This window comes from Lepisosteus platostomus, chromosome 6 (genome assembly GCF_059453375.1).
Source record: "Lepisosteus platostomus isolate fLepPlt1 chromosome 6, fLepPlt1.hap1, whole genome shotgun sequence".
Lineage (NCBI taxonomy): Eukaryota > Metazoa > Chordata > Actinopteri > Semionotiformes > Lepisosteidae > Lepisosteus > Lepisosteus platostomus.
In genome coordinates, this window is record NC_142616.1 from 33,607,886 (window position 1) to 33,626,434 (window position 18,549).

At 34.7% G+C, this 18,549-nt stretch overlaps 1 protein-coding gene across 1 annotated transcript in view; it reads right to left on the reverse strand.

Moving 5' to 3' along the window:
* Window positions 1-3,227: 3,227 nt before the first annotated feature.
* tm9sf3 (transmembrane 9 superfamily member 3) overlaps window positions 3,228-18,549 on the reverse strand; it is a 38,912-nt gene continuing 23,590 nt past the window's right edge. The window contains exons 10-15 of the mRNA XM_088635511.1: window positions 14,892-15,031; window positions 14,105-14,173; window positions 13,804-13,950; window positions 10,367-10,450; window positions 8,718-8,794; window positions 3,228-5,197 (exon numbers count right to left, since the gene is read on the reverse strand). Coding sequence (XP_088491637.1) covers window positions 5,130-5,197; window positions 8,718-8,794; window positions 10,367-10,450; window positions 13,804-13,950; window positions 14,105-14,173; window positions 14,892-15,031 — 585 coding nt within the window. The 3' untranslated portion in view covers window positions 3,228-5,129. The remainder of the gene's footprint in view (window positions 5,198-8,717; window positions 8,795-10,366; window positions 10,451-13,803; window positions 13,951-14,104; window positions 14,174-14,891; window positions 15,032-18,549) is intronic.

Sequence of the window (18,549 nt, forward strand, 5' to 3'; positions counted from 1 at the left end):
ATTTGTTTCACAATCTTTACACATTCCTATATTATTGCTTTTTGTGAAACCAAAAGAAATGCTCTTCAAAAATTATTAAAAGCACAACAATATTTTTTCTGCATTTCCCATTTGGTGAAAAGTACAGCATTCCACATGATCATTGGTTTTTCTCGTTTGAGCAGCAGACAATACACTGGCAGACACCTTTTTTCTAGGCAATCCCCCAGATTACCAAGTACTCTTCCAGACAGGACTGTGTTCAGTCTGGGACAAAGCCCCCCAGAACTCACCTTTTTGGAAGGACCAAATTAATAAAGGCAAATAAGTATTTTAGGGAAGCATATGAATACTTATGGGGGGGGGGGGGGGGGGGGATCCATCATCATTTTCAAAATGAATGTCTCTTCACTGACTGTCATTTGCATCGGTAATAGTTTCAACACATAGTCCAACAGATGACGGGACTATCTTTGTTGGGGCAGTGTACATCTCCCAGCATAAGCTTGCAAATTACAGAAGTATATTTTCTAGTCACAAGGGTTCATATATTGCCAGTGCTGTCGAGATAATATAAAAATAGGGTATACTTATAATTATGAAAACAAACCATAAGAATGATCGTATTATATTTGAACTTTGGAAAAAACTCTACTGGGAATTTTGAATGGTAACAAAATTCTTTTTGCTGTGACAGCAGAACTTTGACACCATGAACCCTCATTAGGAAACAGAATAGCCCATTTCATAAAGAACATGACCCAAGCCCTACAGAGATCATTACCAGATTATCTAGGGAGGATAGGTCTATGTACTCTTACATATAATTATGTTTAATATGGAGACGCATTGATGTATTTGTTTGCAGATGCAGCAAGAAAATGCATATTAAAGGAAAGGGTCAGTAATTCTGGAGAAAAAAAAACACCAGGCATATAATTAAAGTATTGTAGTAAATGTTGTATAAGGAAGGGTTAGATAGCAGCCACATCAGCTAAATCATGATTATAATGAAAGGATTGTAAATACAGCAATGAGTGGCTGTGATAGAATTGGTTGCTTCAGGAAAAACTACTTGGTGGTAAAACTGTATCATGTCCTTTTTATGTTTTGTAATTTTTTGTAAATGAATGTAATGTAATTTCCTTGAAGCACCTATTGTTGAACAACGGTTACTTAGTTGCAACATAAGACAGAAAATAAAACTGTTTCAATGTTCAAAACCATTAAAAAACTTTAACATGCGCAAAGACATTTAGGAAACCAAGCTATAGAAATATAGGAAAATTATAAGAAATACTTTAGAGGTTTAGGCAGTATATGTATAGATCCACTAAAACAATAAAAGCATAAAACAAAGGTTAAAAGAAGAAAGGATGCCATTTAGTACATTAGCTCACTTTCTATTCTGATACTTCAAGAAATATTTAATGCAAATTAAGACGATTTCTACAGGCTTTTGCCAATAACTGACTACTACAAGAACAGCTGTAATGAATATACAGCTTAAGGTCTTGTCAACAGCGTATATGCACCCCTGGATTGCAATTTCATATAGTATCCACAACCCATCCCATTTACCCAAATGTGAGTTTTCACAGTGTGAAGCCCTACTGAAACATTAAATAGGACAATTAGTAAATACAACCATAAATAGTATGATATGTCATTGCCTTGGATTTGAAATATTTCTAAAACTATAATATGGTACATAGTTTAATCCACATACCAAGTCAACAGTGCAAATGAAGAATGTCAAGTTGTATAAAACTTAATTAACACAGCATACATTGGATTAGAGGTAGTTTTTACACAAGTTTATTGCATACAGTAAATACAGTATTTAATTTAGTCAATTCAGGTTAGTTTTTAAGAGTTTAAAACAATTAAGAAAATCCTTTGTGGGAGATAATTGAAAGCCATTTTCCCTGAAAAATAAGGTCATGCAGAAATGTAGGTAACCTGCTCTTCATAAAGCGATTGACAGGTAATAAGTAATGTCATGATCCAAAATTTAGCTGCTTTTGTTAAGTGACAAAGAAAAAAAAATAACTACCATTAAAACAGATTGGGGGCTAGGGTTAAAATAAAGCGTGCTAAAATGAACCAATGTTCACAGCCATAATGAGATATTTTAGTGTTAGGATTCTCCACCTCTTCCTTAAGGTAAAATCTTTCAAGGGAGTTGGAAAATGCAATACAGAAAACACTTGCATGTTTTTTGTCAAGCCCCATGAACGTACAAATCCAATATGAAGAGAAAAAGTGGTTCCATGAAAAAGTTACTGTAGGATGCAAAATGTGGATGCTGCTTTGAGTTTAAAATTATTGGAATATGTGGGTAGTTCCCAAATCTTTTCCAACTCATTATTTACTTTGGACAATAAACTAAGTTGTCTGCTTCCCAAAGGCACAGAGTGCCTTAATCATTTTTTAACAAGAAACATTTATTATAATGGAAGTATATAATACTACCAGTACTGCACTTGAGTGCAACAAACTGACAAAGGAACACAAGCCAAGTGCTTGTGCACAAGTTATATCAGATGGGACTGTGATACAGTACATCTGTATATGAACAATTATATAGACAAAATCTTTATGCATTTTAAAAAAACATCTCTTACTCATCATTCTGAGTAACTCAAAGTATTCTTTTCAATACTGAAGCTTAAAACCTGGAAAACCCAGGGACAATAAAGCAGTAACCTGTAGCCATCAGTATTTAATAACTCAATCTAAATACACAAATCTATCAAAATTCAGGTTTTATGGACAAGTTTATTAGAATGAGAATCATCTTCAGACACATATACAGTTCTTTTTGCAAATGATCAATTTATCAAGCATTATGGTGGAGAATCCATTTCAAACTAAAAAACGCTAATCTTATTAATCATATTGCTAATGAGATTATAACTGAATTTCAGTGTGAAAAACACAAAAAACAGGTTATAACCCAACAATATAGGAATTTAATTTTCATTATGTGTGAATAATTCTGCTATCCAAGAATTAAAAAGAAATAATTATCCAGAAAATAAATGAATAATAATGCCTAATATAATGTTTGGGAGAAAAAAAGTTTCAATTTGTCAGAAATGGCATTTCTAGGCAGCGGCTAAAAATCTGAAGTTTGTAGGAAAAAGGGGGAACAATTTAGTCAAGAAATAAGAAGAAAAAGATTATAGCATGCCTCCAACCCAGAAGCTTGATGTTACTAATTGGGCTTCACCACAGATCTTCAGTTATGGTCTTTTAACAGATTTGTTTATTTCTCCAAAATGTGCAGGAAGTTCTCCAACAAGCTAGTGCAAGAACATTGAAAACTGAGGTCAGTCTTCATATTTACATGACAGTTTCAAAAAGACAGGTAACCTGTTCCACGATGTGACAAACAAAATAGGGCTCGAGTGTTACATACCTTCATATATAAAATGTGGCAAGGTAAATGGTGTAGATAAATATTTATAGTTTATTTCTCATTGCCTCGTCTTTACAGCAATTTCATTTTCTTTAAAATGTCTCGATTTTCAGACAAAATCATATATGTGAATAACCATAAATTAACATGGGTGTTAAATTGTTAGGAAAGGCTTCTGCAAACCCCTTTTAAGATTGTTTACTTAGACATATGCACTGTATTTACAAATCTTTCAAAACACACGGAGGAAGAGTTTTTGAAGGTACCTGCAACATTACAATGAAAACATCCAGTTAGTGTGATTATTTTTTTACAGTATGTTTGCAGAAACTCGGCATATTTTTTTCTGGTTGCAGAATAAAACAGAAAATGACTGAACACAAAATGGAAAGCCAGTGAATAATGAATAAAAATCTACTTGCAACCTATAAACATTCGGAAATTCATAAGCAAGAAATAAGTTTATTCATTTAATTAGCACTCTGAAGAAATGTGCTCTTACAAAATGCACAGACCGTCCAGGGAAGAACAAAAAAAATCTTACAAAAGGTAGCTGCAGAAAGAAAATTAAGTGAGATGTACATACACAAAGATGAAAATGTCATACAATGGCAGCAAGATGTAGCCAAGCTACAGCTCCCAAAACCCAAACAAACAAAATCAAACTTTTATACTGAATGTTTCATTAAGAAAAAGTACTCTGTAATAAATCTGTACATCCAAATACATTTGGGTTCTACATCTAAAGTTACATTATTTTAAGGTTATATACATGTAATTTCCCATCTCCATAGTCTATCTTAAAGTAAAGCCTTCATTCACACCCAAACATAAAAAACAATAAAAAATGGTAAGACTAAACTAGAAAAAAAGAGGACCACATCAAACATCCAATTAAAACAATTTGTCACTTAGACCTCAAAATGTCTAATAAAAACTGATCACCAGTTCTACGATACATCCGTTTGTTAACTGTACAGTAAACAGAAGTGCAGAACAAAATACCCTCTGACCTAAGCTTTACTTTTCTTTGGATGGATGGACTTAAATAACCAATTCAGGCGTAATATGAGAATTAATAATATGACAAATAAGTAGTGGAAATGGCATTGGTCCAGCTGTTACTAAAGCCGATATATTACATGCACATTTTCATTTTTACAGCCTTGGGTGTGTATGCAATGTTTCTGCAAAATCAAATGAGCATAAATAAGAAAACAGTAAAAACAGAAACTAGAATAATGATGGCAGTCTGGGTGAAATGGAAAACCAAAAAAAGCCCAGAAAGACCCCAGGTCAATGGGTTTAAGCAGCCAACTTCCCCTCTTTCTTATATAATAGAACAATTGCTTTCAATAAACTGTTTGTCCTCTTCACTGAAGAGAGCTAGACTATTCATCAATAATGAGCTACTTTCTCGTTTTTTGCGTGGTGGGTAATGGGGGTGGGGGGACAATGTTGTTCTACTGCATATACTCCAAGCGTTTGCTCATGAAAAGTTGGTGATAGCAGTCAATAAAAACTTAGGATCAATGGAAATGTTTCGTTATCCTTTGCCTTTTTTTTGTATTTTTTTTTCCTCTTTTGTTTCTTGTAAGTCACTCAGAAAACGGAAAACCACATTGTACCAAGTAATAAACCCAATCACTTCTTGCAAAAATGACTTGTGCAAGCTTCTGTAAGATGAGCCAAAGCTTCTTCACAGATCCCGGTGCTGTCATTTTGTCTAGTCAATTTTCACATTTGTGTAGATCTTTCTAACAAAGGCACTTGTTCCCATGTAACCAACAGCTCCTGAAAAATAAAAAAATGGGACAAATCAGTGGTTCTAGTTCATAAAAGAGCACTGCTGTAAAACTGAAATTTTTCACATTTTTGAAATGTGTTTTTTTTTAAAACCTTTCAAGCAAAACAGCTTAACATTTTAAACTAATAATTGTGAAACCTGTTGTACATTTCCTACAGGTGTGTGCAGCAATAAAACATTAAATGCTGTTAAACTTTACTTTCTATAAGAGAATTTACATATTGTATGATAAGACAAAATATGCCAAGGTTAAGTACTTTATTAGTAGAGATGTTGTTTCTCCTAAATTTATATAATACTTATATAGTAGTGTCAGTCTATTCGACTTAACTGTACAAAATGGGAATTCTAAGAAAGCTAAAACTGGCCACATCAATCAGTTTTGATAATGGCTTCCTTTTTGACAAAACATCTAGATGAATCAGCCTGAAAAAACACTGGTGCATATTTCTTTTGATATGCTAGAGCACAATACATAATTGTTAATTGTACAGATTCAGTTTCAATGATACAGTTATGCTTTCTAAAACATCTAATTATAAATCTGTACATTTTCCTATAACAAAAAACTGGACTTCAAATTAAATTAGGTACTGTATGGAACTTTCTCCCAGATACTTGAAATGCAAATTAAAAGTCTTTGAATTAATTTCTATCACCTTTCTGTGTTTCCAATTTTTGGAGTTGAGCTGCGTACAGCAAGAAAAAATACAGTAGCTTAAAGCATTTAAAGTCTTCTATAACAACCTTAAAATTAGGAACACCAGATGTCATTCATCATATACAGTGCTAATTTATTTATAAACCTTCTGATTCATTCATTTCCCTATGGGTAATTTAAAAACAGTATGCTTGATTTATTTTATGTTGTTAATTTATAGATGGCATGATTAATTTATAAGCTACATGGTTAATTTATTTTATGAATATGGTTAATTTATAAATGGCATGGCTAATTTGTTTTTAACATGCTTTATTCATAAAGCATAGTGCATTTTAAGTGGGTTAAACAGCTGTTTTTTAAGTCATTTTAAAAATTTGTTGCCGTTTTTTTTTGTCAGAAATTTCAATAGCACTGCAATGGGAAAACCCGGCCTTCACAATCAGTTTAGTAATCTATAACAGTATATAAAATCTTAACGGAATTTAATTCTGAAATCCACATGCAAATTGTGAATAAAATCTTCTATTCCTGTTTTTACACAGCATCACTGACTATTGTAAAAAAATCTGTCTAAACATTTTTTCAAAATTTCTGCAAATGAGGAATTTGTTGTTACTAGTTTGTACCACTGAAACATCATAAAGTACGCCTCTGTTACCTGGCACAGCAGTAGATTGTGACCTGAAACTGTGGCCAGCTATGGTTATACCTTTGTAGACCTTCTATAAAGAAACCTCCTGTTAAGCTGGTTGCATCTGCATTTGGCTTCCTTTTATGTTAAACGGTTCAAAAATTAAATGCCAGTATGATTAAAGCACATTTTCCTGCCCATAAAATGTAAAGCAATACTTCATCTGCCCAGTGGCGCTTAAATTAACACCAGGTCCTGCTACTGCTGATGTGGCAGCATCACAGGCCTATTGAGTGATCAAAAGCTTTCATTAGACACCTAGGGAACACACTAGGATTTCTTTTATATTAAATGTACATAATTACAGGGACCAGAACTGCACCTCACCATTTTCCACATGGGCATTTAAAACAGATGCTCACAACCTGGTGCTGAGTAAATGCATCAACTATCCGTGATAGTTTTGTCTCTCTCATTGCATCTTTTCTCATTCTTTCAGAATTAATATCTGTTCAATTAACAAGTCAATAAAGACTCCCACGGTGTAGATCTGAGCAATCTAGTCTTGAGAAGAGTAGCCTGAAGAAGACTAATGAAAACACCTACACACCCATACAGCCCAATAAAGGCCATATTTAACATTAGACCCATTTTCTGGGAATGTTAATCTCAACAGAATACCATTTTTCATTCAACCTTTCTTTCATCGTGTCTTTTAGTTAAAATCCACCCCACATACAATTTCATAATGGTGCAGAATTCTCCTGGCAACCATAAACGGACTAATCCGATAATGCAGAACAATCTGATAAAATAGTTACAAGCACTTCTTACGATGGTGTGGGGAGTTATGTTGTTCTCATTTTATTGGACTTGTTCCATCAGCTTGAAGTTACAGTTACAGGAGAATGACAACATTATTTTTTATATTTTGGGTTTATAAAGAATTGCCATTAATGTGAGCATTTCAAGCTTGTACATCATATTACATTAGTCATTATAGTTACTAGTGAGCAGGAAGGGCTGCATCATGCTGCTATTCATACAAACTCTTACTCTCTCCCAAAGTTTATAATTAGTGCTTAATTTGGAACATGTAAAAGTTTGTGATCCTGCCAATTATTTATTTTGTTATTGAGATTTAATAACTGGTCTGAGAAATTAGGACTGCTGTTCCCCTTTAAATGGGAGCTGGGTTTAAGAACCTGTTCCAGTGATTCACATCTTCTATTATTACATACTGGTGCTTTCTCCTTTCAAAACATTGTTCTATTTTTTCATAATTCTTTATTCCTAAGAAAGTACATGGCTCCAAGGACATTTATACTACTTAACCTAACAATTTCTATCGCATTCTCCATTTTAAGCAGTAAGTGTTCAATTTTATTAGCTGTGTTGTGAAAATAAAGGATAATGAGTGATTTTTCCAGGATCCAGTGATCACTGATGGTCACCAGGTATCAGTGAATGTGATGCAATAACATCTAAATAAAGCTATGTCTTAAAGGACTGATTAAAAAAAATGCTATTAACTTAAGAGACTATTCACACTCCTGAAACAAGTATTCCTGTCTTATTTCAACCTAATTCACTTGTTGAGGTATAAACAAATATAAGAACTGGTTAACAGGTTTTTGATTTAGAAGTAAATAATTCAATTCAAGCACAAAACACCTTGGCAGAGGAGTTTGTTTCTGGTGTCCACAAAACCATGTAATATTAAACAGCCTAATCAAAGCCAAATTTTGCTGGTACAACACTGCTGTAAGTGAGCTTCCAATTTTTAGTCAAGAGAGTTAAAGAAAAGGACAGCCAGGCTATCCGCAGGTCACCTCTCCAAGACACACTACGTTTTCCAATTTCCTTTAGCTGGATGTAACCTATAACTCAATAAATAAGAAAATACAGAACTGTTTTTGAGAAAAATTGTTTTCAGTAGACCTGCACGACTCCCATATGCACAGATTTTCTGGTGAAAACATACAACTTTTCAAAGATTTACTTTCTCGCAACCAAACATTACTGAAAACACTTTTACAGATTGTTAAAATCAGCACTTTTGTTTGTATTTTTCCTGATGATCCTTTCCTAAAGGTGTATAAAGCTTTTTTCTCCACATGACTCCAGCTCATGAAGTGTAATTAGCTTCTGAAGTGCAGATGGAGGCAGGGAGTTGTGGAAGGGGGTGGTGGGGGAGGCGTTGACTACTTACCACACATTATACCCAAAGCAGTGCTGAACACGGCCATGTATCCAAAGTAAAATGATGTTTGAAACAAGCCATACATCCTAGACAGGAAATGATTGACAATTAGACTTTTTTAAAAAAAAAAACTAATTTGTAGATTAAATTACACTCAGAGATTCAGCCTGTGATGTTTGCATCTGCAGCACTGTTTTAATTTTAAAGTTGTTTTATGAGTTGTCACGTTTCGTACAAAAAAAAGGCTTCAGAATGTAATCAACACTTTCAGACTCTTCAGGCTGTAGCATGATCGGCCTGAAAGATCACTGTTCAAATAAATGACAAACTCAAAATATGTTTTTCTTAAAGGATATGTTTTTTAGGGAAAAGGGCAAAATGGGGCTAACAGCATTTTTGACATGATACATACTGTAATCATGCAACGGGATACACCTTTAGGTTTGTCCAATTTTTTTTTTCCGTTACTAGTGCTTTTCTTATTCTTCTTGCATTAAATACAGGTTATTGCTTTGCAAGTAATTATTTTCAGTACCACACACTGATTCTCCTAGTTGAGTGTTAATATTTACGATTGGAAAGGCTACAGAAATGTTTATAATCTGCAAGCTGTTTCTCAATTTCATGATTTTGGAACAAAAATCGTCAAGACTTCTGCAAGAGTATGATGATTCTCAAAAACGTATCGCTATAATGCCTGATCCCGCTTGCATCTTTATCCAGCAGTGATTGCCAACCCTGGTCCTGGAGTGCTGTGTCTTTTTCTGGTTTATAATCCATCTTGCACCTTAATGGCTTTGAATTATGCGGTATAAGAAGTCAAATCAGTTGTGTTTTCCAGGTTTTAGGCAGATGCCGTAAATGGAGGAAAAAATGAGGAAAATGGCATTCGTGGACAGAAGCTGTCTGCCCACAGTCCAAAGGAAAATTGCATTGTCCAGTGAACACCAATATTGGGCACAGACAACTGGCAGCATAAAAATCCCTGAATATGAAATGCAAGTAATTATATATAGGCCTATTATACGTGTAACTATTTATTTTCCATTTGGTTTCAATTTAGTGCCTAAATATAATGATCTTACCTACTTCAGCATACAGCAGCTTATAAAAACCTGAAGCAGAGATATCTTACAGTATGCCTGCAAGCTAATTAGCTCTTAATGCCACATCAAACTGGAGTGAGCAGCCAACTACAGATTTACACATTGGCCAATGCATTAATGTTTTATTCAATGCAGCTGAAGCAGACTCGTTAAACAAAAGGTTTGGTAAAACAAGGGAATTGCTGTATATAAAAGTTGGCATCTATAAAAATGGAAAATGACACTTAGTTGCGGATTCAGTTCTTTGAAAGTTTTGGCACTGATGGAGCTAATTGATCACTTGTGAAAAAACAGGTGTTTTAAGCATGTCCTGCTTTCTATTTAGTATAGAGAAAAAAATATTCTGAAAATGAAAGACTGATATAGCTTTGGCTGTACACTAAATTAAGGCAGTATTGCACCATGACAGCCATAACATGTGTACAATGCACCACTTACAACTGCAAGACTAAGTTACTATCATTACTTTTTTGCAACCCAGTTTTTACTTATAACTTAATATTCAGCAACTGAAACAGGTATGAGACCTGGAAAGGGATTTAGGATACTTACTTAGTTTTAAAGAAATAGTAGTAGAAGGAGTACATGTAAACATAAACTGCAGTAGATGCTGCAGAAAGAAAGCTTGTCCACTGCCTGAAAAACAACAGAACAATAATAATTAAAATGACAATGTTAGGTTCTGATTAAGGTCTCAATGATATAATTCCACAGTTGTATTTCTATTTGTAATTTCTAACGGCCAGACCTAAACAAAACACAGTTGCAGCAGAAGTCTTTACTAGATTCATGTTGTAAAAGTCTAATTTCCTCCAACTTTCAATATGGCCAATTGTAATAAGATGCCCATGAATACATCTTTAGGTACTTAACCTTCATCAGACGTGTACTTCTTTAGCTGGAAAAGCAGCAGAAACTTTGGCTAAGTTAGAATTAAGGACAGAGGACAACATCTAGGACTACTCAGACAATGGGACGTAGAGGGCCTGAAAAGGTGTGGCAATTGTCCGAATACTGTTGTGCTGCTGTAGTATGCATCTAGCTGGTGCTGAAACATTATCTGGTACAGCGGTCAGTGTGGAATTGCTCCAAAGGCTAGCATAACTAACTTCTTCCTCAACCCAGACTTGCAGTTCACTCTGGTTGATTTTATAGAGTGACTCAGAGGTAACATTAACAGTGGATATTTTGTTAAAAATGAGGTCAGCTTTATCAGGGATTAAATGTGAATTATTATAATTGTAATTGTTGTAAATTGCTAAGCTTTTAGCTAAATGGATACATAGTGCCAGTATGATCTCTATGACCGAGGATACTACAGACCTAGTGTAATCTCAATGGTAAGAAAAATCCTGGACTTCATAAGGAAGAACACAAGGTATATTTGGATGGAAGCCTAACTACTCAGTATAGACCGGGGGTTTCTAACATTATTCAGCAAAGGTCCATTTAACAGACTCTTCCCTCTAAAGTGCAGTAACAAATCAAAAACACTGCCAATCACATTCGACAGGAACCAGTCTGTTACAGCAAAACAGATACTTTCAATCTTAACTGTTAACAAATGTTAAAAAGTCACACACAAAAAAAGAATAAAAAATGTTTTTACGTCATTTGCCTTTTGATTTTCAAAAAAAAAAATTAGTGCAAAATTCTTATCTGTAGCCAAACACTGTGAAGTAAATGTAGTATATAGCAAAACTGAGCCTGCACATGGTGCTCACTGGTTATTCTACTCGGGTGTCTACTTTATGTTTGCTTCTGAAAAGCATGCCTCACAGATTCCCATATGCACGTATGGTCAGTGTCAGGTCTCTCCCATTTGTAAGATTTCTCAAGATCAATGCACTCAATCCAAAACAAATCTTTTCTGTTACCTCTGGCACACAGATTGTACAGCTCCATTTGAAGACAACCTACACCTACCCATCAGTCCACAGTCCTCGTGGTACAATAGGAAACAGGGTTTTGACAAAAAGAAAAGTTGTTCTGAGTAGAACAACTGGCTGAATTCCGTGGCTAGCTTATTCAAAAATGTGAGAAAAATGGTTGTCATGTTTGCTTCCAGCAGATGGTGCCAAAACCTCCTTCAAAGTCACAAAATGAAAGAGTTCTTCGGACTGGAAACACAGCCAGCTTCTCCTTGAATTACTTGACACAAACATTGAGTTTGACTCTTTCTTTGCCTTGCAGTGCTTAATTCAGTGTGCTCAAAAGTCTACAAATATCCACAGGGAAAACATTTTCATTGGCTGCTTATCTCTCCTAATATTCCAAAATTGTTCTGAATACAAAGACAAATGATCATAAAAGAATCAAATCCTTCAAAACACTGCTTAATTGCAGCACTGTGCCCTTGCACAGTTCTGAAGCTGGTGAACATAGAATTCATTGCAATGTCTTGCAGAAAAGCTTTGAATTGCCTTTTGCATGGAGAGTTGAATGTTGTCAAGTTGGTTTGGTCAGTTTCAGTCGTCACCGAGGAAAAAGGAGAGGACTGCCCGGTAGAGACAGCATTGGTGGTTATGTGTTGGACTAACATCTTTTCCTTCCTGTACAAAGTTTTCTTTACCAACCACTGCAGAATCCAAATTAGTAGACGGTGAAATCCATCAACGTTCATTGGTATTCTCAGCTTCTTTCTTAGTTCAAGTAGGTAGCTGAGTTAGCATGCGTAGGCTGCAAAGGAACAAGTAAAAGGTTTATTCCATGCTGAAAAGAGAAGAATAAACGTTGTGTTTCCTTTCTTCTCTTTTCAGCTTGGAATAAACCTTTATCTTGTTCCCTTGCAGCCTACACACGCTGACGCAGCTACCTACTTGAACTACTTCAAGCCTACTTCTGCTTCGACCCACTATGCCTTCCTCTAAATCTTTTTCCAGATCTCTTCATCATTCCTTCTCTTCCTCCCTGGGCTACTTTTCCCTTAAACTGTGACACCACCCAGAGTAACACGAAGACAGCAAAAACGTTGTTTCCTTTCTTCTCTTTTCAGCAATGAATAAATCTTTTACTTGTTTCTTCTTCTTTCTTAGCTGAACAAATCTTCACCACAAGGCTGATTTCTTGATTTTATACCAAGAGATTCCAGTGTCATATAATTGAAAACACAAACAAGTATCGAAATCAGAGCAATATTACCAATGTTGCAAGACTCATCCACAGGAACTGTCTTTCCAACATGATTTTAGTTCATCAAAATCAACAGCCAGCATTTCACCTCAGTGTGCAGTTTGACAGCAGAATCCTTTTGAAAGTAGTCTGTGATTTTGATAATCACAAGGAACATGAAATGTAACAAGGAAGCATTTTTTCTAATTTCTGACAGTGAGCAAAAAATTCAGTTTAACCAACAAGTTAAGAAAGCCAATGTAGTTCTTTCTTGATCAGTCACAGATCACTTCATGTGTCACTGCTATGCTGGTACTATGCTGGAATTAAAGTAGCTTCTGTTGTTATACGGAACATAGCGTGATATATTTAAATTAGAACTTTTGATTAGTGTTCATAGATATTATGCACAATCACCTGCTGTTAGGCTGATTCTAAAGGAATGAACAAAAATATCACATCGAATTATTTTTGGTGCCCTTCCCCCCTGCCCTTGTACAGTGCTATTACACTGATTAGCAAAAAAAGAATCTTTTTTTAAAGGTAAAGGAAGACTTCACTGTATTACATTAAGCTTTACATTTATGAAGCAATGGAATATATTTGACAAACTCAATGCTTTTAAAGGTTATTCTACTTGACCTAAGCCATTTTAGAAAGTGTGCTACTAATGCTGAAATCTACATCATTCACAAATCCTGGCAGGTACAGAAATGGCTAAAACATCAGAAACGGCGAATGTTTGTGGAATCTTGATCTGATCTATGTGTTTATATATAGCCGTACTAAATCTCTTCAACAAAGTATGCATAATAGACTCAAGACAAAAATATACTTGATGAAAGATGGGCAGAGAGGCCTGTTCTCTATGTACTCACCACCTATAGTCTTCTGCATTAAGAAGGAAATAGGTGCACACAATGGTCACACAGACTGTCACGATGCACAGAATAACTAGAACCAACATCATGAAACCATAGACGTAATAGATCTTGTAAGCCCAAAAGGAAGTGAAGATGAAATACCTGCAAAAAGAATGGCATTGAAAAGAAATTAGTTCTTATAGTCACATGTGGTCCCCACGACCCTCCCAATATCTTTAACTTAGTATTTGGCTTGAAAGAATGCATAGTTTTGAACAATGGAAATTGCAGAGTTACTTATAAAAAAAACACTTACATCTCAATAAAAATGGAGCCAAATGGCAGAATTCCACCAAGACAGACGATAACAGCCGGTTCCATAAACCTGAAATGAAAAGAACACTCAGACGCTTAGGAAGTCTATGCAGCCCCCTCATAAAAAGGCTACTTCTCATAACACTTCAGTGACAACAACTCAAGAAGAGCATGATGTTATTTTTAGATGTCTCAAAGTGAAATACTATACAAACGATGGGGAATGAGAAATTGTATTAAACTGTACTCTTGGGTAAAAACCTACAAACAACTGAATCATTGTTTTGAGATCTTTTTCCCCCAGATTTTAAATGAAGTCTCTACCATATCTTTGATTTAGCCGAGTTCCAAAAATAAAGGCATATAGACATTGTAAAGCAGGCTCAGACATTAGTTATAAAGGACTTTCAACAGTTCTGTATGAAACATGAACAAAGCACTGCATGACTTAATATTCTCCAGGATTAAATCATTCATTTGTTCTTTACTAAACTTATTTTGATAAATGATTTTAAACCATACACATCAGTTTGTAAAGATCTACTATGCAGAACACAGGAACAACTGTTCTTTAAAAAATATCTACGTATTTCCAAGTAGATCATGGCAATTGTAAAATAATTTGAATAATGTGAAGCAATCCTTTAAGTAAAAAAAAAACCTTAAATCAGATAAAGGAAAACTTAAATCAGGAAAAATAGATATCCATATTATCGGTATGAATATTCTCAAATTGAATATTTATATTCCTAGTAGTATGTATATAAAATCAGTAAATTCATATTTACCATTTCTTTTCTGGGATAGGACGTGGCACAGCATTTACACGGCAAGGGAAATTGGGCTGCCCAGACAAATTTCTGCCCAAAATTGTGCCAACCAGGTTCAAGGGAAGAATAACAAAGAAACATATGCAGCAAACGGCAACCTAAAAAATAGGCAATAAATTCACTGAGCAGTTTTAAACCACAATCTTTTAACAATACAATGATTGCTTGGTTTTGGCATTTCTCCTCATAATATTGAAACATATCACCTAAGGGAAAAGGACAAATAATGAAGATTAAGGTAAAAAGGCAGGTGGTGTGAGAAGGGGCTACATAGAGCAGAGTTAAATAAATGTTATTTTAAAAATAAATTTAATTTAAAAATATGTTTTACCATTTATAAGTTATAAGTATAACAAAACTGTTGAAATTCTTAAATAAAGTGAATACACAAGACAATCTTTAATGAAATCTTTAGCACCGCTATGACGTGGGTTGAAGAGCAAACCTAAACTAAATAAAACCAAAAGTAATGTTTACTGCTGTATATCTGAAGAAAATGAGTAACCCATATAATTATATATGTTATTGCATGACTAGGATGGGTGAACAGATATAAAGCAGCTTCAGAATAATGACAGTGAACATCAAATATACATTTACACATACCACAAGTAACAAACAAGCATGTGTATTCCACCCAGTACGAGTTCCACAAAAACCTGAGCTTCAGAAACTCCCCCAAATACAAAAACTCAGAAGATATGGTTTAATGCTTGGCCAACTCATAACGGATTTCTAAGACAATACAGCAGAAGAAAAAATAAATGTTTAACAAGACTTCCTTCAGCTGAGGTGTTCCATCAGCTCCGAGGACTACAGTTTTAAATGAGATGCATTCCTGGGGGTCAAGGAAGATTCCAAGTCGAGGAATCTTGAGCTCTTGTATGAAAATTAAAAGTGTGGTCATTCTCGCTTCAGACAATCGCTTCGCAGGATGTTAAGATGGAGTTCTTTAGCTTGAAAGATAAAGATATGGTTGATATACCCCTCACAGTGGTAGCAGATGGGTGTTGGGCGTTAAAGTTGAAATTCTGGATCACAGTGACAGTAATGACAAAAGAGGCTAATACAAATGCATGAAATGCATTGACAGACATGACTGTTAGCTCTGAATAGCACAGGAAGCTGGGTGACTCAGGTTACTGGAGACAAGATGGAAAAGTGAGGACTGAAACTGGTTTTCACAAGATCCGAGCCATCTTAGCGACATGTCTCAACCTCCTGAGTCTCCTTTTTATTAATCATGAAATGCGTCCATTAGCAAAACCCTACTGATTGTAACAGCTGACAATCAGATAAAGCATAACTATCATTTTAAAACCACACTATTCCTTCTGTTTTCAATTGTAATTAACATAATAATGGCAGAACATTAAAATATAAAAAAATAAAAACATTTAAAACCACCACAGAATATGCATATAAAGATCAAAAAGGTAGGGTTTTCTGAAAAGGCAATATTTTCTTTTAGGTGGAGGTTTAATCTCACATAAATGCAAAAAGCATGGTCGGTCTCTAAATACAAAGAACTGCTTTGCATCAGCATTCGTTTGCAGAAAATCAGATTAGCCCACAGAAATGTGATATCGTACATGCTTGCTCAGCAGATGCATGTATTCCATTAACACAGGGTGGATCAATTCATTGCATGAAACACAATGGTCAATAAATGCTGATATGTCACTGAATTAAAAAGGTTTTGCAGATATTTATTTAAAGATTTCTTCACTGATGAGTTGTAAAGTAACATTAGGCCAACGAGGATCTCTGCACATTCACTGATCAACATGCTTTTTTTTATGTTTAATGAGACAAAATAAAAATTTACTACTTTACCAGAGTTACAAATTATTGCAATTATCCCTGGGCTGAGTCAACTAGAGGTTTATCTGGCAACAAAATCAGTTTGTTTCAAAGTTTGTCATAATACAGTGATACAGTGAAAAAAGATTGTGAATTAACTATGAAATGTCAACCAAAACAAAACAAAAATGGATCAGGTATCAAAGTGAGATGATCAGAAACTAGAAACGAAGCTGTCTTTAGAATTATGGCCGTGTACTCCACATTTAACTTTCAAGCTCAAATGTGAAATATCTTATAATGCAATTTTAATATAAAGGTTCCAGCACCATAGTCCATATTGGGTTTTAATTTAATCCAGGGTTCATGAAAGGGCTTTGTATAGAGATTTGGATTTGTGAAAGCATTAAACTTTGATCTGTCAGATCTCAACAAGTAGCGTGTAAAAAGCTGCAAACAATCTATGACAGAAGAAGGGTTATTAAGAAACAATAATTTTGTGTTATGTACAAAGTTTGACAATCCTGTTAAGTAAGTATAACTGGGGGGTTATCACCTCTGTTAGGATTTAACTATAAAGTTCAAATTGTCCTAACCTATGCAACTGACTGCTTTGCCACTTTAGCCATAAAAAAAGAGCCAAAAAAAGTATTGATGATCTAGACACAAAATCTAATCTCATCTGTAAAGAGAACAACTGTAAAGAAAATACTTCCATTTCACCAGATAACTCTGATAGTTTATAAAATTAACTATACAATTTGGAGATTCCCATGTACTTAAACAGGATTAATGCACAAGCATAAATATTTCAGAAAGATATAATATTGCTTTAACTTTAGCACTTAAAGAATTTTTATTCCTCTCCGTTCTAATTCTAAATGGGTACCTTCTGTATTATGTACTGTTTTAAAACAAAATCCTAATTATTTCACAATAGTGGGCTCGAAGCAGGGATGGGTTGTGGATTTCATCACCTTTATCAACACCATTTTTTTATGGGAAACACCAGACTGTTAAAAAAAGCTTGCAGCTACACTAAGACAGTGTCTCATATATTAAAAAATCGATCCATTTTCTATCCACTTTATCCAATACAGGATAATGAGGAGTAGCCAGAGGCTATCCTGGAAAGCAACAGACACAAGGCAGGATACAACCTGGATGAGACGCCAGTCCATCACAGACAGGTCGCACACAGACACCATCCGGTAAAAAAACCAAACAAACGTGGCAAGAACGTACAAACTCCACACAAATAGCAACCCAGGTCTGGAACTGAACACAGGGCCCCAGCACTACAAGGTAGCAATGCTTAACCTTCCTGCTTCATTTGACTTAGCCCTAACACTGCAGGAAAGGAAAGAAAACTCACTGGTTTTGAATATTTACTTCTACTTACATAAAACAAAAGTTATTTTAATGCATTAAGAACAGGTTTTATAACTAAACTATCAGCAGCTTAAGACAGCATGACAAAAATCAACAACATACAAACAGTACTAGCAGGACAAACTAAATTTCCAAGTAGCAGATAAATGCTACAGATAAATGTCATTACAGGTTGAGAATCCCTTATCTGAAATACCTGGGACCGAAAGTGATGTGGATTTCGGATTGTTTCGGATTTTGGAATATTTTTATATTGATTGCATCTATAAAATGGGACAGCTTGGGGATGGAACCCAAGTCTAAACACTCTATCCATTTACATTTCATAATATAGCTTATACATATACCCTGAATGTAGTTGTATATAAATTTTTAATAATTTTTTAACATAATACCATCAGAAAGGTAAGATATCAGTCTC